This window comes from Epinephelus fuscoguttatus, linkage group LG12 (assembly GCF_011397635.1).
Source record: "Epinephelus fuscoguttatus linkage group LG12, E.fuscoguttatus.final_Chr_v1".
Classification (NCBI taxonomy): domain Eukaryota; kingdom Metazoa; phylum Chordata; class Actinopteri; order Perciformes; family Serranidae; genus Epinephelus; species Epinephelus fuscoguttatus.
The window spans coordinates 31,814,624-31,835,560 of record NC_064763.1 but is presented as its reverse complement, the minus strand read 5'-3'; the positions used below and the strand labels follow the sequence as shown (position 1 = coordinate 31,835,560).

Here is a 20,937-nt window from a genome sequence, read left to right as displayed (position 1 = left end):
TCTTACATTGTTTCTTTACATCTTTATTTTTTACCCTCTGCTTACTATCATTCTTACCCTTGCCTTGCCAGATGGTGTGTGTGTGTGTGTGTGTGTGTGTGTCTCTTTGTGTGTCAGCGGGGTCAGCTCTCTGAGTGTGGTGCTCACAGTATAGCAAAGGTCAACAGCGCTGTTATCACTTGAACATGATCGGGCCTCGGAGAGAGGGAGCGAGATAGAGAAGAGAGGGGGAGAGTGCTCCCCTCCCCCACAGTCATTCAGACTCTTATAATTGCCTGGTTTAATTGGAGGCCTCTTAACGACCAGTGACTGGACCAGCCAATCAATTCACACAAGGTGTCTGTGTGTGTGTGACTGTGTGTGTGTAGCTGCAGGGCCTTTTTGTAGCAGAGTTGATTAGGCCAGATGGGGTCAAGTGAAGGGGGAAGACGAACGCACACATACTGCATTAAAATGTAGAATATGTTCTGTTGGCAATCAATGAGAGAAAACGCTCTCACAGGAAATAGACGGACGGAGTGGAGCAGTAGATGGAAATACAAGAAATAACGAGTGATACTCAGATCACCGGCGAAATAAGCCAATGATAGATGAAAATTATTCGGCTTGTGAATACGCTGAGAGGGGGAAACTGATATTGTTAAAGTGATGGGTCAGATGAGATCATGGTGATGATTTAAGTAATTTTTTATGGCACCCTTATCTTTGTCAGTGTTGCAGTAACTAGAGATGAGGTCCTTTCTTATTCACCTTTGCAGAAATAGGGTAACAGAGACCACAGAGCAGAGAAGCATTACACAAAGCACTACACTTAAAGGAACCCTGTGGAGTTGTTGACCACTATTAGCACCATAGAAGAAAGGTTTAATGAACAGTTCCCTGTACTGTTAATATCTTGTGTTCTAACTGATGACTGTATCTGTATAAAAAGATGGACAACGCATCTCTCACTGTCCAAAAATGAAGCCAAAATATCTCAAATATGGGCGCTGCCATCTTGTACTGGTGACATCATGTGGAGCCAGAGTCTGCGCAGTAGCCATCTCATCTCTGTAGTATAGAGTTCCCACCCATACACATGTCTAACCAATCGCGAGCACAGCGGCTGGCAAATGAAGCTGTCAATGATGACGTCAAACCCTTTTTAAAGCCCCAAATAACTAATTAAAACCAAACTTGTTAGAAAAATTATATGAACAGAAACAATCTTTGGGAATTTTTTTTTAGTTTGGCCCTTGTCCCATCGGCCAACCTGGAGTGGGCAGGGTTTATGATGTAAGCTTCAGTCTGCAGTAGATGGAAAGCTGTCATGTCGTCCAACTTTCTATGATTCTAACAAATACAAGTTTGCGCGGACTGCAGATGGGATTAACAGTTGGTGGCAGTAGTGAGCTGCAAAAAGCAGCAATGTGCCAGTAAAAGAGAAGCAGAAGAAGCCCTCAAGCTGACGTAAACACTGCAGGTTTCAAATATTCAAAACACTTTTTGTTTTAAAAGGTAAGAAATCCATTCAGCTTTGTTATTTTAGAAATTTAAGGATATATTGATATTGTTTTCTCCTTTGATACTGTTGCAGATACCAATTATCAATCCAAAACCTGTTCTACCGCTTTTCCCAGTATTTAATCTGTATACCACACTGTGTGGAACAAATTTGAATAATTTTTATTTAAAGTAACGTGAAGCCAGGGATTGTTGTGGCACTTAAGAGTCAGCTGCCTGAGACACAGACAATGAATGTTGTGGCCAGTACCTGATTTGCTTAGTAATGTGAGTATTGGTACTGGTGCCCATCCTGTGTATTGGATCTGTGTATCTGTTTTGTCATTTTATTCTTCCTTATACTTCTACTTCAGTACATTTCAGAAGCATATTGAATTTTATATTGACATATAGCACCACCTGAACCAGCCAAAACAATGCTGTACTTTAAATGTAACACTGGAATCTGTTTGTCAGATTGAGTCCTAACATTTTGTGCTTCACTTTATATTACTGTGATTCATGGACTTTTTCATGTAAAGAAGTTTTTCTAAAAAAATCTCAACTCTTCTTCCACCCCTGCTTTAGTCTTTTCACATTTCAACCAGATGAGCAGGGGAGTGTGTGAGCCTCCCAGCCGCCTCCTTTACACAGAGATGTAACAGCGGAGGGTCAGCTGAGGTGGTCATGTTAACGCTATGCTAGTGTTGTGAGAAGGACTAGACAGTGGGAGGTCAGCAGGGGTCACCGTGGCTGTCCTCCACTGTGATAGGCTGTCACCCAGGGGTGAGGGGTCAACATAATTAGGCATGCAGAATCCAAGTGCCGGTGTTCTAACGAAGCCTGAGCTCGTTAACGCAGAGTTTTACACTCAGACCTGCCACTGGGCTGTGCTGCACCGTCACACACGCACATACACTCACATGTGGAGTACATGTTTGCACACACGCACACGCATACAAGCGCACACCTCTTTGTTCTGGCGGTCCAGTACAGGGGCTGTCATCTCTTGAACGGTAGAGTTCCAGGCTCTGCCACGAGGGAGTGGAGGTGATGCAGAAAAGTTGAAATTATTTAAGTCTGAAGTGTAACTGTGTGAAAATAAATACAGAGGCTGGACACAATGTGATGAAACCCGATATAATAGCTCTGCAATTTCTGTGGAACTTAGAATATTACTTTTTTGTAGCAACAGAGAGATTTAGATTTTTTAGGTGGTGCTTTATCTATGCCTTGCCTTGAACACTCGGATGTGTTTGTTTCTGTCTAACTCTACTAAGTAATAAAAATCAAGCGCTTATAAATAGATGCACAAAATGCAGTATACGTGGAGGAAATAATGCCTGGCATGTGAAGTTGTGTTGCTTTTATCGTGCTGTGTGTTGTGTTGTAGTCAAGACCACCTAGACCAAGGTCAAAGTGTGATTGAGAGAGTGACAAGACCAAGACTTTACAGGGTTGATAATGACTGAAGACCAAGACCAGACCAGTGCGAGTCCCACATTGCATAACACACCTCCGATTCCCATAAAAACACCCATAGAAATAGTTGTCTCTTCATGCATCTCTTTGCATGCATACTGTATATGTGTGTGTATGTATAAGTGTACCATGACATGGCAGAGGTGAACTTTATGGGAATTTTCCTTTGTTGTCTATGTGCAAACAAATATGAACACTAAGAGGCTGAAATCAACTTAACCATGTTCATTTAATACTCTTTTTTTTGCACAGGCAATTTAGTGATATCCCTTCATTTGTGGTTTTCACAGGTCTTGAAATAAAATCCAAATTCCTCTTTCTCTGAGACAGAGACAAGACCGAGTTAAAATGCAGTCAATTCCAAGATGAGACCTTCAAAAAGTGGTCTCAAGAACAGTTTCAAGACGGGTATACAACCCTGCTTTTATCGAGCTGTGACAACACACAGATGTAACACAAACCTACACGCAAACATGTGTGTGTCTGTGTTATTTTGCGAGTGTGGCTTGTTGCTTCTGCCAGGCTGGCCAGCTGGCTCGCACCAAAACACAACCTGGATGTGTTTGTTAGCTGTTGATGGCCATCTGTGTGTTTGATTTATGCTGTAATATAGATTCATGACATATGGTGCTGTTTCAAACACCCAGTGTCAACACAGATCCCCATTTCTTCATGATTTAGCTCAGTGTCAGAGTTAGGAAAGCAGCTTTTCACATGTTTAAAGCTGTTTTGAGATTGTTTGTGAATCTTAACAAGCACGTTAAGATTGTTAAGTGAAAATCTAAAGAACAGTTGAGTAAGCCCTCACGTGCATCTAGAACTCACAAAGGATGAAGGTCAGGTTGAACAAAGACCTGAGGAAAGACAAAGGCAGTATGCTGAAGTTTGGATTCACAAAACTATAAAACTGAAGGTCAAACTTAAGGTTTTCTCAAACTTAAACTGGCTCACAGTCACAGATTTACACCAGTTTTGCTGGAGTGTGCTGCTTTATTTGCCTTCTCGTATGTTCTTCCAACGCCTTTATGTGGCGTTTCAAAGGGCTCTCAGTTGGTGTGGATTTAAGAACAAAAATACATGCTCCACAGATCCACAAGGAATTTTCACAAGGAAATTCATTCTGACTTTCCAACAGTATGAAATATTAATTTCTCTATCTGTATTTGGGGTGTCTGTCTGTGTGCTGTATGTTGGGGATTGACCTTGAATTCACATATCCTGAAGGAAAGCTGTCCTTGCTCTGGTCTAACCTCAAATATCGCCTGTCCTCTCTGTCTCTACAGATTCTTCCTCAAGTTTTTCCTCAAGTGCAACCAGAACTGTCTAAAAAATGCGGGAAACCCACGAGACATGAGGAGGTTCCAGGTAGAAACCACCACACTTTTGTTTTTACTCTCGTCCTTTAAGTCTTCCTTTTTCTGAGTGTGTTTGCATGTCCTCTCCCTCTGTCCTCAGCTCCTTTCCCTGTGTTTTCTGTGGACATAACACAAAGTTACACACATGACTTTATGGTTATTGTAACACATAAACACAGGAATGTATGTGTGTGTTTCTCTGTAAGTAAATAAGCTATCAGCGCCTTTACAGGAAACATGAGATCCTGACCTTGACTGGTCAGAACATAAATATACACACAATGCAGAGAGACAGACAGACAGAGAGGGAGAGAGAGAAAGAAAGAAAGAAAGAAAGAAAGAAAGAAAGAAAGAAAGAAAGAAAGAAAGATAGGATGTTGTGGGGTTGTGAATAAGATTTAAGGCTGTGCAGACTTTATTATTTCCTTATCTTCATGGCCACAACACAATCAGGAAGACACCACTTGAGTCTGAGTGGAGATACTGGACTCCCAGAAGATTGTGATAGATTTATTACTATGGCACGTGTGTGTGTGTGTGTGTGTGTGTGTGTGTGTGTGTGTGTGTGTGTTATATGTATATGTGTGTTTTTTGCTTGTGTGTGTGTGTGTGTGTGTGTGTGTGTGTGTGTGTGTGTGTGTTAGATAGATAGGACAGAGAGAGGGAGAGCGAGAGTCATACGGTAGCGAGTGTGTGACAGTATCTGTGCCTCTAATTGTGCAGCTCTATTGTAGTGGAACCAGAGAAGACAGCTCTGTTTCCCTGGGAGATAATTAAGGGCTGGACCCATCAGGAACTATTGAACAGAGGAGGATAGACACCACACACACACACACACACACACACACACACACACACACACACACACACACACACAGACTTAGTGTGTGTTGAGCGTGATGGTAATAGCAGTGATAACGGGTTACATTTAAGGAGCTTTTCACAGTTTCACGCTTTAACTCCTCCTCGCAATGATCTCTAAACCCCACACTTTGTAATTCCTCTTTTTTTTCTTCTTTGCTCTCTTCCTCTATTCCTCTGCCCCTTTGTCCACCCTTCCTCCCCTTCTTCCTCTTTTCCACTTTCTTTCCCCTCCTCCCGTCTATCCCCCACTAAACTCGGCCCCCTCATCCCGTCCTGTCCCCTGCTTCCTCTCCAGGTGGTCGTATCGACTACGGTGAGCGTGGAGGGACATGTTCTGTCAGTCTCCGACAACATGTTCGTCCACAACAACTCCAAACATGGCCGTCGGGCCCGCAGGCTCGACCCCGTGGAAGGAACGCCGTCCTACCTAGAACACGGTAACACACAAGTGTGTGTGTACACGTGTGTGTGCGTGTGTCTGTCTGTGCGTGAATGTGTGTGAGCGTAAGCAGCATGGCCACCAGATGGTTGATGGTTTAATCCTATCAGGTGATTCCTGCCCCTCCATCTGGCTAATCCAACCCACTACACACACACACACACACACACACACAAAATGCATGGTGTGATGATGTGTGTGCGTGTGTGTGTGTGTGTGTGTGTGTGTGTGTGTGTGTGTGTGTGTTGCTAGGTCTAATATCATTTTGATTCTTTTTCATAAACACACCCAGACTAAAGGATGTTGTTGTAATTCAGATGAATGCTGATAATCTGACACACACACTTGGAGGAGAGCTGTTTTTTGACAGATGAGCTTTTATTGCTGCGATATGGGATTGGATATGAGCTTACACACACTCACACAATGCTGATGTGACATAAAGCTGACTGTATCCATTCTGTTTGAAGTAATATGATGCATACTGAGCCGTCTGTGTGTGTTTTTATCCATGTCGTATCATTAGTTTCAAATATGAAGTACTGTAATCTCACATCAGTCTGGCTTTGGGATAAACAAACAGCGAGGAAACAGTACGGGTTCTGTTTAAACTGCATTTCATTTTTTTTCTCAGCTTCTCTGAATAATAAGGCAGTATTTTGAAAGAAGTGTCTAAAAGAAATAAATTAAGTAAATCTCTGACTCTTCTCTGGCTCAGAAGACATATTTGTTTGGAGCATATTTGTTCTTGAAATTTGGGGACAGCGAATGTTAGATCAACGTATACAACAAATTAGCATCCTACTAATGTTGTTACATTACATACTTAACATTAAGTTACATAGATTAGGTTTAGAAAAAGAATTACATTTGGTTTTGTCACTTTACATATTTAACATAATGTACTTCATGAAATGTTATGTAGGTAAGGTTTAGGAAGATAATCACAGTGAGTCTCCTGGGTGAAAGTCCTGTGTTCATTTGACACATCCACCACCCCAACCTGCATCCTTACGCCAGGGCCACACTGCCTGCGAAGCGCAGCGCACCGAAATTCTCGCGTGAGCCGGAGCACCTCCGTTCACATCAGACATGCATTTCTCCGGTCGACAAGCGATTCTGCTCCCAGCTGTTGTTTTTCCATCATGGGTAACTGCCCGGCTTGACTGAGCGTGGCCACTTCCTGTGTCTGTTCTTTCAAATTAAATTCCCACATTGTCCAGTCATATGGGTTTAGATTTATTTTGATTTGGGTTTCTTCAAATAAGCTACCATTGAAATCTTGCCAACTAATGTCCTTTCTGGTCGACTAACATTTGGGCGACTATTAGGGGGCAGCCCTAGTACAGACAGTGCATGGGAACAGCCTGGTTAGAAAGAACTAAACTGAGGTTCACCCACACGGTTTCAGAGTTTTCAACTGCATCTTGTGGTCCAGAAAAATAGAGATACATTGTGTTATTCTGATAATGTAATCTTTCAGGATGTCAGTGCGCCTTAAAGAGTCAGAAAACGTCCTTAGAAAGTGAATAAATGATGGTGTGAAAATAAAAAGAAAAGACGCCCAGAACTTAATCTAAAACCTTTGCACTTATCGGCTCTGTTTATTCTCTCATTTTGCAATCGCTAAAACAATTTACAAGGAAAGCTCACTGCTGAAGGACCAATTGAGAAGGACTTGAATCTGCAGTGTCTTCAGAGTAAAAGTGTGGTGTGCTGATCTGGACCACAGCCAAAAGCCAAGGGTGTAGCAAGAAGAAATATGAAGTGCAGATGCAACAGGGATGAAAAGGCTCCGAGCCAGATTTCCCTCCTTATTTAGAGACTGAGTGGTCTTTAAACAAAACAAATGTTTTCCCTGCAGCCATGCCTTGTCGAGTAAAATTTAAAATGCCAAGAGTGAATGTTGAAAGATGCACTCAAATGCCAACAACGTTTAATATTTGTTTTACTCCTTTTTTTCCTCTCTTGGCTACTCTAATCCTCCTCTCCTCCCTCCAGGAGCAGCACCCTGCATTAAAGCCATCAGTCCCAGCGAGGGCTGGACTACGGGGGGCGCCACAGTCATCATCATAGGAGACAACTTCTTCGATGGTCTCCAAGTCATCTTCGGTACCATGCTGGTTTGGAGCGAGGTCAGTTTGCCAGCAATCATCATCCTGTCTCGATGTTGTTTCAACCCCTCGACTGTGTGCTTTTGCCCTCGGACCGTTGGAAGTAATTCAATATGAAAACATACTTTTTCCTCACGGTCGGGCTCTTAACTGTGTGTGATCATGTCTGTGTGCGTGTGTGTTAATGTTTGTCTAAATGAGGTTTGCCTCTCTAATGAGTCCCCACCAACAAGCGACCGCCGCCCCTCTCTACCTTCCTCACCCACACTCCCCGTGTCTCTTTCTCTGTGGAATACTGATCAAATCAGCAGATTTTGATAGCCATCGGCTTAATGCTCACAAAAACACACACTCACTCACGCACACACACATACAGAGCTCAGTGTCGTACTTTTCCCCAGCGCAACTCCTCTACAGAATGTTTATTTGTCTTCTGACTCCACTCACCGTGTGTGCCGAGCGACCATGGCTCTCTTCCAACAACAACACCCAGTGTGTGTGTGTGTGTGTGTGTGTGTGTGCATGCTGGCATACATGGATGGGTGTGTATGTTAAGAGCTGAGGGGTTTGTTTACAGTGTTGAGAGCTACACTTACACACACTAACATGTGTACAGAGTCTCAGTTCAGTTCAGTTCAAACTGACTCAGCTCTCCTGGCGTTCCTCAGACTGGCTTCTAATGGATTTTGGCCAACTAAATGTTTCATTTGCACTCAACCTGATTATTGATTCCGAAGTGAGAAGACACAGTTTGAAAAATTTGTCGGAGTGAAGCGATTGCATGTTCGCCAAGTTCTGTTTGTCTGCAGCTCTCCATCCTACCTACAGACGTTTTCAAACCTGGGCCAAATGGTAAAAACTATTTTTGAAAACCATCCATAAAATGTGATGCGTAAATATTAGTGTGTGTCACATACAGCTCAATACAATGACTCATTTTGCTGGGAAATAAGATTGTATCTGAATTCAAGTCATTTTTTGTTTATATAATCAAATCATAACTAAAAGTTGACTCAGGACACTCCTCATACTCTTTTAATTTGCAGACCCAACAATCCAAATCACATCCCACCATTAACAAGCACATTGTGCAACAGTGGTGAAGAAAAACTTAACTGCTTAACATAAAGTTCCTCTCCAATTATGTCCACTAAAATGCAAAGTTTGTCACTAAAAGGGTGTTTTTACATTCCTCTACTGAGGGGAGTGGTATCAGTGCTCTTCCCTCAAATCTGAGATTTAAACAGATGCCGGGCAGGCTAGATGAGATATGTCACTAATTTGAAAGCCAATCACTGTCTAATATTGGAAACACATATCAACAAGGGAAGAGACTTCAACACAGAACAAGCAAAGAAACCTGAAATCTCCTGTGCAGAGCGTACTTGTCAGTACAGTTATCAGAATTTGCATCTGTAGAGTAAAGGCTTTGACAGCAAAATGGTAGTGCAGTATTTGGATGTAAACCGGATCCTGGAAGTTCCAATCATACCTATATGCCTATACGTATATTTGCAAGCTAAATAACAGTATAACTAAATAGAAGCTGCCAACTACACTTACCATTCTGAAACGTCTGCTAGTTGCCGACATTGGCGGACCAAAGACTCCTCATCTGAGTCTGGGTCTGACTGAGGTTTAAACATGTATGGCCAAATCTCTGTGATGTTTCCTCTGATGCAAACTCGTGCCATCATGATGCATGCTAGAGTATTGAAAAGAAAAGTGAGACATACCATGAGCAAATTTATCAATGAGGGAGAAGGGGTATATCTGCCGCCAGCCTGTTTTTTTTTTTTAACTATTATGTGGGAAAACCCAGTTAAAACTTAAGCTAAAGTGGCTGGTTGGTTTTTATTTCTGTGGCATGCCAAACGTTTGATTAATTTCACAGGTCAAAGTTCCAGTAACACATTCAAAACCAAGACAAAACATTTATAATGACGTTATATGTCTATTTACAGGATTTTGATTAATACATGTTCATATACAACATTCCAAATATCTTCTACATTGGACACAAGTGTATCTCCTCTTATATGTTAGCTGAAATGAGAGAAAGGAAACTGTGTTTGCTGCGAACATCAGCCTCAGATTATGATCAGAAAATGCATCCAATCCAAGTGTAAATACAGCTCAGTTAGAGATGCTTTCACCACATTAACAAGTGCAAATGCAAAACATCTCCGACCCACCAACTAAAATAAACTTTAGAGTGGAGCTCCAGCAAGAAAGCTTATACTGAATGAAATACTGTGATGGTCAGGACATGATCTGGGGTCAGATTTAAAGTGAGAGAAACTCTTTATTAATGCACGGTGCAAACAACAGAACCCGGTCACACCAAATCAAGATTCAAAATGTCAAAGACAAAAAATTGTGTCAGTGATTGTTGTGATTTTGTAACAATTGACAAGACGCCACTGTCCTGATACAGAGAGCTACATTATTTTGTCTCAATCAGGCGATGTGTTTTTGTGCACTGACTCCTGGTCTGCCCTTTCCTTCCTCGTCTAGTTGATCACGCCGCACGCCATCCGGGTGCAGACGCCTCCCAGACACATCCCCGGGGTTGTTGAGGTCACTCTGTCTTACAAGTCCAAACAGTTCTGCAAAGGCACACCAGGAAGGTTCATATACACAGGTAGGTCAGCCAGATACACACGCACACACACACACACACACACACACGCTAACGTACTTGCTCTTTATTAAAGGATATTGCTGTGATTTTTCTTCTGTTTTCGAGAGGCTACATTTCATTTTTCATTTTTCTTTTTTTCAAATGCGTGTTTGCGTATGTAAAAACTTTTGCCTGTGTGTGTCTGCATGTGTGTGTGTGTGTGTGTGTGTGTGTGTGTGTGTGTGTGTAAATAGAGTCTGTGAGTTGCAGTTCACTCTCAGGCCAGACAGTGTTGAACTAATGACTGTAGATTAGTCAACATTAACGACCCACACTCGTTAGAATGCTGCCATAATCAGAGGCTCGTTAAAACCAGCTACAATTAAACAGTCTGCTCTTTATAGCCCTCCATGCTGAAACTATTAGTGAAATCATCCAGAACACCCAGTTTACTAACACACACACACACACACACACACACACACACACACACAGACACAATGTTGGAAAAAGAGTGTGCGATTTCTGACCAGATTGTTGACGGTGAACGAGCGTTTTCCTGCTAAACTCAGTTGACAAGGAAAAGGAGAGAAAGAATAAGAAACTCTCTGTGTGTGTGTGTGTGTGTGCGTGTGTGTGTGTGTGTGTGTGTGTGTGTGTGTGTGTGTGTGTGTGTGTGGCACATACATGTGGAAATGGATGGAGGTGATGTGATGTCTGGTATTGATCCGCTCAACATGGCTCCATCACCGTGATGATGACGTCATTCCCAGAGAGAAAGACAGAGAAGAAAAATGGGTGCTGTGTGAATTCTTTTGGGTACAAGACATTAATGACTCAAAGATAAAGACGAGGATTTAAACCTGATCAATAGAGTTGGGGGAAAAAAAACCTCACCATGAATAAATTGTCAGCTTTAATGTTGGTGTCAAGTTTATGAAAGCTTTAATATTTCCTGCTCACAATAAAAAGTGCTAAAGAAAGTGATGAGATTTGTGTTTCAAGTTTCAGCTACAGTCATTAGTTTTCCACATCAAAATTTTTACAACTACACCTATGTTTTTGTTGAGTTGTGTACTTACAAAATCCCAAATGTTTCCAACAATGCATTTTATTTGGTCGTGTCAATGGCATCATAAATCCTTTACTAAAGATACTCTATAACTGAAGATAACCCACTACAAGCTGCACCAATGGTACACATGTCCAGTCCCCTAAGTGGCTATGGTCGCGGCTCTCCCACGTACCTCCACCTCCTTTGGAAGTGTAGTAAACATCATGTGGATGGATGAAATCAGATTCAGAACAATACAATATTATATACATAACAAATTTAATGTTGGTTTTATCTGCTGGCTTCATGTCTGATATCAACCGAGTGTCAGATCAAGTCAGTTTTTTATGATGTCACAAGAGTATGCTGCCAAAACAGAGAAATGTCTCAAACAATTTTCTTCTGATTTGTTTGTAGAAAAAATGCCATTTCAGGTTTGAGGCTTGTCAAAAATAGGTCCACTATTCGCTTTAGTGACTATGGAGTGAAGGAAACGGTCATAATCTATACTTACGTTCACTTTTCCCATTGGAATGAATACACTCAGGACTGCCGCTACTCTCCTAAAGGGGCAGGGCAGTGGCGAAATCCACGTGACACAGATACAAGAAATGAATCTAAGGTGGGACATCTCGGTTTATCAATGGTCTCTGCCTGTGCCTTAAACACGGGAAGCAACATAATGTTTCCTTTGCCCCTGCTGCCTTTTACATGTTAACTTGTAGATAGTATTTATCTATCTGTAGGTTGCACAGATTGCTTACATTGTTTACTTGTTTGTTTTTTTTGACCTGGATGCTGTAGAACCTGTAGACTATGTCCTGTTGTTGTTGTTGTTGTTGTTGTCCATCAGCATAAGTGTGTTTTGTATGAATGCTGGCTGCAAACCAATTTTCCTGTGAGGGACAATAAAGAAACTTTGAACTTTGGAAACACCAGCAGATAGATCAGAGAGTTAGGAAGGAAGTCGGCAAGTCATTGTTACATTGGCTAACTCTACTTGTGGCTGCTACATTATATGAAAGGACGTGTGAGAAAACTTGGCAAAACGTCATGTGAAAAAAACTTTAATGCATTAGCTCTATCATGAATATGGTTTCTGTCTGAGTCCAGTCATCGGCAATGGAGGTTGCTTAACAATGAAGACAACACCTCCCATGATCCCGTACTTATTCACTAAGTATGTCTTTTCTTATTGTTCTCACTGAGAGACCACTAGTGGCAGAAATTATATACTGTGCATTTACATCGTGTAGCATATGTATTAAAATCAACTCAAAGTGCTTCAAAGCAATAATATTTAACAAGAAAATACAATAAAATGCAACAACAACAGAAAAGAAGAAGAAAAGTGGGACAGAAGTCAAATAGTTTGGCTGACTAGACAAAGAAAACAGCTCCACTCATAGGAACTCATTCAGCAGTGTAAAATGTGAGGAAATAAACTTCTCAACACTGTTTATGGAAAGTGTTGTAAAAAAAAAAAAAAACTAAGTGAAAAAATAAAACTAACTCCAAATATTTTTTTAGCTTGGAATGCCTTGATGAAGTTTGAAAGACTAAAACAAGTCAGATGATTTTCTCGGGGGCAGTGTGAGTTGTGCTTCAGGTTGTTTAAATGGTTGGTCGGTAGTTTCTTTGTACAGACTCGGCCTGTGTGCCTCCTTCAATGTTCTTCAGTCAAAACATCTTTGGTCTGACCCTGAGGCTAGCTGGCTGGTAATTGGTCTGTCTGGTGTCTAAATGCATCTCCTATTGGGCGGAGATGACCCCCCGTGACCTCAGGATTGGCTGATGGCTTCAGCATGTGACCCAGGAAACGTGAGCCGTTACTGCGGTTGCCTGACCCCGCCCCAAGGTCGACTTCTCTCTGGAAGTTGCTGGTGAAAGGTCACGGCGGTGGGAGCTGATTGGCTGTTGAGGTTTTTCGGTACTCCTTAGCTGTGGTTGCCTCTGGGTGTAAGGACCGCGCAATTAAACACACTCACGCAACAACACACACATTGTAAATGCACACAACGCCAACCCTTGCATAGGGTCGTGTCTTACACAACTTACCACACACACTTTCAAACAGGGGCAGGAGTTGAAAGTAATTGTAAATCAGAGAGATATGAGGGAAAGATGGTGAGTAGTCTGGTAAACAGATGGTCTACCACATACACACACACACACTCACACACACACACACATAGTGCCGTATGGCTGCTTCATCGGCCTGGTGGGAAAAATTAAAATTCTCGACATCACACACTCCTATAAAAATACAATGGTACAAAGTGACAATCAATAAATGCTCTCACACACACAGAGACATTACACATAAGCACATGCACACACAACGCGCATACACACACACACTCACATATATTAGAGCTGATTTATCGTCAATGCAGCTGCGTAAGAAAATCCATATCTCAGCTGTGGAGAAGAAACTTTTAGTAAAAAGCTGAAAAAGGTTCACAATTTTTTCTCTGTTTTATGAGCAATTCAACTTTCATTCATGCAGACACAGACAGAGGGAAATAAAACAGATTGAAATATAGAGGGAGAGACAGTAAAAAGAAGGAGAGGCACATATAAAAAAAGAGAGACAGAAAGGTGGACTTTTAAAACCAGATTGTAAAGTATCGATCGGCTCATAAGTGGATCACACATATACTGAGACACACATGCAGATACACACATGTACATACACACAGAAAGTCACGGGGAGGAGAAGAGCTGGAGAGAAAGAGATCTCATCTCATAAGGGGAAGAATGAAGCAATAATTCAGTGGTATTGAACTGCTGGCTGGCCAGAGAATCGATCTCACCACACCTCCTCTCCTCCTCCTCCTCTTCTTCTTCTTCTTCTTCTCCTTTTACATCAGCCCTGTCTGTCCTTTCATCCACCCAGTTTCACCCTTGTTCTTCTCCCTCACCCACCCTTGCTCTCTTTTGTTTAAACACTGCCAACAGATAACTAGAAAAGTGCCACCATTGTACAATAAAAGTACATAAGAAATCCTAGACTCGCAGCTTCAATATCTTTCCCTTTTTTCCACCATGTTTTTTTCTCAGAGCCACCTCCCCCTCTTCTTTTCTTCTGTCTCCCTCCTTCTGTTCACATTTTATTGTGAAACAGGAGTGGAGGGTCTGTCCTCATGAAACTTCTATGAGTATTGATCTGCGGGCGGCTCTGGACTCTGAAAGGAAGAGCAAGGCTAGAGGGGGAGTGATGGAGGAATGGATGGGTGGATGGATGGATGAAAGTGGCAGAAGGTGTAGTTAAGAAAGAGGGGGAAGGAGATGGTGCAGAAGAGAGGTGGGGGAGGTACAGGGGAGCAGGAGGGACTCATGTAGAGATGCTTTCATGGGCAGCAGTGTGGCAGAATGAGTCGAGGTAGAACAAGTTCAAGCCTCGGTGTCTTTTTTTGTAGTGTAGGGTGTCATGACAAGACATCTGTGGACATTTTAGGGGTTTAAGAAAGGCAGAACTTGCTGGAAAACAAGAAATAATGAAAAGGCGTTGCATATCCTGATGTTCCAACACATTTTGTGTATGTTTTATGTTGTGACTCTGTTGCTCACTGTTGTTGCTGCTGCTCTTGGCCAGGAAAACTCTGGATCAGATTTTACAGAGCAGCTGATCAGAGCCAGAAAATACAGCATCAGTTTCTGTCTTTCAGACAACGACCTCTTGTAACCATGTGAATACTGAGTGTTGTCTCTGAAAAGCAATGTTGGAAGTAACATGTTTTAAGTGTATTAATCATCCCCTTCAACACATCCTCATACCTTAACAATAGAACAGGTTATTTGCCAAAACTCCCAAAACACATATAATTGTTTGAGAGTACAGGCAACAGACGCACATGCTCATAAGACTAGAGTTACATCCATCAACGACTAATTAACGTTATAAAACAGTCACACTTTGGGTAGGTTTAGGCCACAAAACTGCTGGGTAGGTTTTGGAAAAAAATTTGTTTTGGACAAACAGGTGAAAGTCCTGTGTTTGTTTGACCCATCCATCCAGCCCAACTTCTTCTGCAGACTTTGTCATTCATTCTTTACACTACATCACCTGACTTCCTTCTTTATTACCATCGTAATTACTATGGCCACTAGAAGAAGAACTGGAATTTCTGTAACCTTCTTTTCTCTATTGTAGGTGTTCCCCAGTTCTTCCACACTGTGGGTAATAAGCAGGCCACAACATTTGTTTCTTCCTCTTGGTTAAATTATCACCAACATAGCAAGACAGTACTAACACATTCCAACTCAGGGGTACAGCAACTGTTATGCATGAGGCACTCACACACACCTGTCCCCATAAAACAAGGGCAGGTAGCAACCAATTAGCTCAGAACCAAGGGAATACAATGACACTTAAATACTGCACATGAAAATACAAATGAAACAATATCCAAAGTACTTTAAATGAGACTAAAATAAGAATTTACCAGTAACTCAATAATGCTGAATTAATAACTACTTAAGTATAAATAATGTACCCATTAATAAATTATACAGTAACTTAAGTAATAAAATAACCACAGAATATAATGTGGGCAGTAATTATGGTTACACTTCTATACAATAGCATAAAGAATATCAATAAGCCTATTCAGTACCATTTTCAATGCTGCAGGGAAAAACTGACATTGAGGGCATACAATTTTAAACTTTTATTAAGAGATAAATAAAACAAGGTAATAACAAGACACTGACGACTTATCTTTTCTCGGTTAGTAGCAGAGAACAGCAGAATAACTATTAAACATTAACAATGAAAGAGAGCAAGAAAGCGCAGCTGGTACTGGTGTATTGATGCTGCAAAAAATGCATATTTAAGCTGTTTCAAATATTCAGAATTGATGGGTATCAATAAATCAATATTTTTGACAACACTAGCCACTAGATGTTGCCTCAACAACAATAAACTTAAATATGGGTCTTAGTAAGCTGCTGGCACAGACAACAAATACAGTCAATTTTCTGGGAGGATGGTCAGCCTCAGCACCGGGGACTGCTGACAGATTTGCATTTTTTTCAGTCTGTCTTAAAACAATACTCACATGCCCATATGTTTGTTAAAAGAGTCACTGGGCCCTGTTGTCATTCTCTCTTTCCAACTGGCCATAAGGAGATCCCTTTCTAATGCAGTTCCCCCAAAATCTGCTGTCGTCGTTCTCTGCAAAAAATGTACTCTAAGGCTCAGCTGAAGCTCAAGTTTGATCTTAAAAAGTTATAGACTTTTTACTACAAAATTTCCTCTTCTTGTCATCTCTCCCAGCAACTCAGCAAGGAAACAAAAATGGGGGGATTTTGTGCTAATATACTGTTGGACTAAAACTTTGCAAGATACTACCTTGATTTGTCTAGAGTGTTGGTGCCTCCCATGAGCTTCAGATGAACTTAATAATGCATTTGTCCCCCATCACTTTCATTAGAATTGTGTCAGTAATGTCCATTTCAGACCAAAGATTGGTGATGTGACAAGTTGAAACATGCACCTACTTGCAATGCGCCTTTCTACAATCTTCTAAAAACCATTCACACCAGTGCAACTAGATTAGATGGTGTATCATCTGTATGCAATAACTCTCTGTGCTTCTGTTCTGATTTCCAGCTTTTCAGGCTTATTTTGTGGCTGAATATAATTCGTAGCTTCCTAAAATATGAATGAGGATAGTGATAGTGAGATACTGGCTACAGATGTATTTGTAGAAGTGGCGAAACGTCGAAAAAACAGAAACAAAACGAGCATCAGATGGTCTGTATTGAAAGTAAATGCGCCACAATAATATAAGTAAGCAGCGCCAATTAGTTGGCAATGAAAATGTGTTTGTGTGAGGGGGCATAAGCACATATAGCGAGCAGCACCAGTGACCCACCGTCCGTTACCAGTACATGTGAGGACAGAAACAGAGGGCTCGGCAGGGACCAAGCCGCAGCAAGCAAACACACTGCCTACAGTCATTTTGACTTGACCAGGGGACTTCACAAGCCACTTGGCTTTGGACACAGGCGACGTACATTACGTTCTAAAACCATGGAAGGTGCAGGTGACACCATCAGTTGGCTTGAGTCCAGCTCAGACGGCCAGTTCACACCGATGCAACTTTTCTCTGCAACGTTCTAAAATGATTTCATCTTGTCGCGAATCTTTGGTCTGAACTGGGCTTTAGGGATCACTTCATAGCCAATATGGACAGGAGGAATCGTACAACTATCTCATCATACATACTTTTTTAAGACTTGCCTTTTGAACATGCAGTCACTCTTTATTTCACTCTTTCTTTTCTTCTCTGCATTGGGAAACATATGCTGCTAGAAAACACTCTTAACCGAGATTGATTGTTACTGGGAAACAGGAACCAGTTTTGTCGTTCACGTTGGATGTTGGGATAGTTAATACCTTCGTTGGGAGTTTCTCAGCAGTAGTCACACAAATCAAAACTGCATCGCTGGGAAATCCATCTGTTAGTTTGGAGATTTTTTTTTTTTTTGGTGTCAGAGTGATCGGTGTGTCTGTGGTGGATACACTATGGCTGTTATTACCATTGCCTTCTACAGCTGATGTGTAATCAATTGGATGGCTTTTGCTGCACTGATACTATTTCTGTTTCTGTGCTGAAAGAAACCGCCAAAGAAATCGTTGCAGAAACCTGACCTTTTGCCTTCAAAGTACACACACATATGCACTCTGATACCAGCCTACACACACATATGCACAAAGACCTACACAAACCCATAAACACACGCACAAACATTCACACGCCATCCGATCATTTAAGGAGCATATTGTTCTATTAATAAAGAGTCAGTTGGAAACACTTCAGGCCCAAGGCATCGAAAGTACTCAGGGTCATCCTGTTGTGTACATTATGTGTCTTTGTGTCAGTGTGTGTGTGCGTGTGTGTGTGTGTGTGTGTGTTATATTAGAGTTGGCATCGGTTAAACGTCTCTAGAGATGTACAGAGAGTGGATCTGACACTGGCAGTTAATTCTGACAGTTGATATCCCACTGACTGTTAGGCAGCTGTTTCTGTAGTTTTGTTTTTCTCAACCATAACTGAGTTTAGTTTTTTTTTTCCCCTTTCTTTTTTTTGGATGATTTAACAAATGCTCTCTTCTCCTCTTAATATCCTCCCAACTCTTCTCTCATCTGAATCTTCTAGTCTCTTTTCTTAAAGCATAAAGTCATACCTTGTACAGAATTTTAAAAAGTTACATTTCCTCGGAGTGGGAGAAGTATTGTTCATGACAGTTAAACATCTGGTATTTTTACAGCTCACAATTTATGAAGTTATGTTGCTAACAAATTGAGTGGTTTAGGACATAACAGAAACCAGAAACTTGGGTGTGATGTGATAATAAAACAGACATACATATAAAACACACTCACACACACACACACACACACACACACACATACATACATACACACACACACACACGGACACACACATGTGAAAAGAAACTAGAAAACAACACATAAGACATTCAGCTGCAAGTAATTTATCGTTGCTGGATGTGGAAAGTACCAAATATCACTCCAGCTGCACATTTGGACATCACACACACACACGCACACACACACCCTCTGCACCCCACACCTACATCTCCTCATCTAACGCAGCCTCTTTACCTCTTTTTTTCTTTCATTTCTCCTCCCTCCATCTGCCATACACACGCACACAGGAACTTTGGCATAGGAGTTTCAGCACAACTGGGTGAAGCCACATGTTCAGTGCAGATTAACACACCCAGTATTTTAAGCCATCACTACGACTGACAGAGCTTTCAGAGCTCGTCTTGATTGACATACTGATTGGATAAAGACTGCAGAAGAACGTAATTGTATCACTAAAGTGAACACTAAGCATTCTTTAAGAACCTTTAAATTATACTTGCAGTTGTATTATCATACAGATGCCTTTGGCAGCATTAGATACTCCACCAGGCCTATCCACTTCTGAACATTTGCATGTACCCGAATCAGAATTTTCCAAGTTGAGTCTGAGTGGCAAGTTTAGACCAAATATTCAACTTTTCAGCGCTCTGTGTTATTTTTTTCAAGACACGTACAACTGCAGGTCAAGTCTCAGGTTTTACTGACAAGACCAGCCCAGTCACCAGAAGAAAATGTTGGCATTACACGTTTCTGCACAACACGAATAATGATGAGCTGACTTCTCATCACACCATTTGTGATGAATGGTGTGTCACCTGGGCGAGACAGCTGCCAACTGTAGACTACTGTAGACCACTGTTCAAGATCAACAAACCGGTTGTGTTCTAACAAGTCATTGCTGTTTCAGCTTTTTAGGCTCCAAACTTGGGTGTTTTATAGCCACCAATTGGCGAGGATAGTGCCACAAAAAGCCAACTCAGTCTCACTCCAAAATCATTGAAATCCGGCACTTGGGCAGTGACTTGCGGCATCAGGAACTGACGAAAAAGCTGTCCTTCAACGTCGGCATGATACGCAGCTGGTTGCTGTTATAGTTTAATGGCGTTTGGCTATGTCAGGGAAACGTGGCAGGACAAAAATGAAAGTTAAGACAGCGAACATCTGAGTAGGGCAGGCGGGAGGGGTGTTGGATGGGACCAACATATACTGGCCTTCACCCAGGAGAGCGGTGTTTGTGTCCTGTAAAATAATAAAGCCAAAACCTGTTCTTTTTTCCTAAAGCCAACTGCATGTTTTGTTGCCTAAATCCAACCACTTGTGTTAGTTGTTGGAGGAAAAAAAAGTAAATTCATATTGTTGTACTGACATAGTGCGTTTATTTTGAAAGAGACTGTATGTAAATGGTAAAACATATTTCAAACCAGGAGCCTCCCAGAACAACCAGTCCTCCCCTGTTGTCCAATAAGGCGGTTCACTGGAGAAAGTCCAGTGGAAAAACTCACAGTAGTTGTTGGAAGATGTGGTTTCCCCAGTTAAAGTTTCCCAGCCAGATTTTGAACTGACGACCTTTTAGTCACAAGCCCGTCTCTCTAACCTCCAGGCTTCTGTCGGCTTTTAGAAATCATGCTGAGCAGGTTCATTATTTTCCAACCCAGTCTTACAAAAAAAACCTACTAGATACCAGCGTGGTGCTTGGGAACAAAATGTCACAAAATGGGATGTCATCCTCTCTCCTCACCGCTCGTATCCCCCCTGCTGATTGGCACAGATGTTGTGATTCTGTGTCTGTTTATCATGTATGCAGGCTCAGGTTGAACACCAACAGCATTAAAGTTGCACTGTGTAACATTTTAACACCCATAATGTGCTGCCATATTCTTTTGGAAACAAGGATACTGAAGCTTTAAAGCGAGACATTTGACTGTGGCATAAACCAGCTGAAATCGATAAGGCAGAAAGGAGTGGGATGTGGAGGAAGCCATAACAGTGATATTGTGCATATTAAGTATATTAGGTCAATGTGAAATCCTACAGGGAAGTCTGCATAATGAGATTAAAGTAGAAGAGAGTCAGCTGTCTTTTTTTTCCATCAGCGCTCATTGGTCAGTCTCTACTTTCT

At 41.6% G+C, this 20,937-nt stretch overlaps 1 protein-coding gene across 3 annotated transcripts in view; it reads left to right on the top strand.

Annotated features, from left to right (window-relative positions):
- LOC125898542 (transcription factor COE1-A-like) overlaps nucleotides 1-20,937 on the top strand; it is a 109,773-nt gene that overhangs the window by 67,056 nt on the left and 21,780 nt on the right. For all 3 annotated transcript variants that reach the window (XM_049592372.1, XM_049592373.1, XM_049592371.1), the window contains exons 7-10: nucleotides 4,248-4,329; nucleotides 5,479-5,620; nucleotides 7,624-7,757; nucleotides 10,254-10,380. In XM_049592372.1, the coding sequence (XP_049448329.1) occupies nucleotides 4,248-4,329; nucleotides 5,479-5,620; nucleotides 7,624-7,757; nucleotides 10,254-10,380 (485 nt within the window). The remainder of the gene's footprint in view (nucleotides 1-4,247; nucleotides 4,330-5,478; nucleotides 5,621-7,623; nucleotides 7,758-10,253; nucleotides 10,381-20,937) is intronic.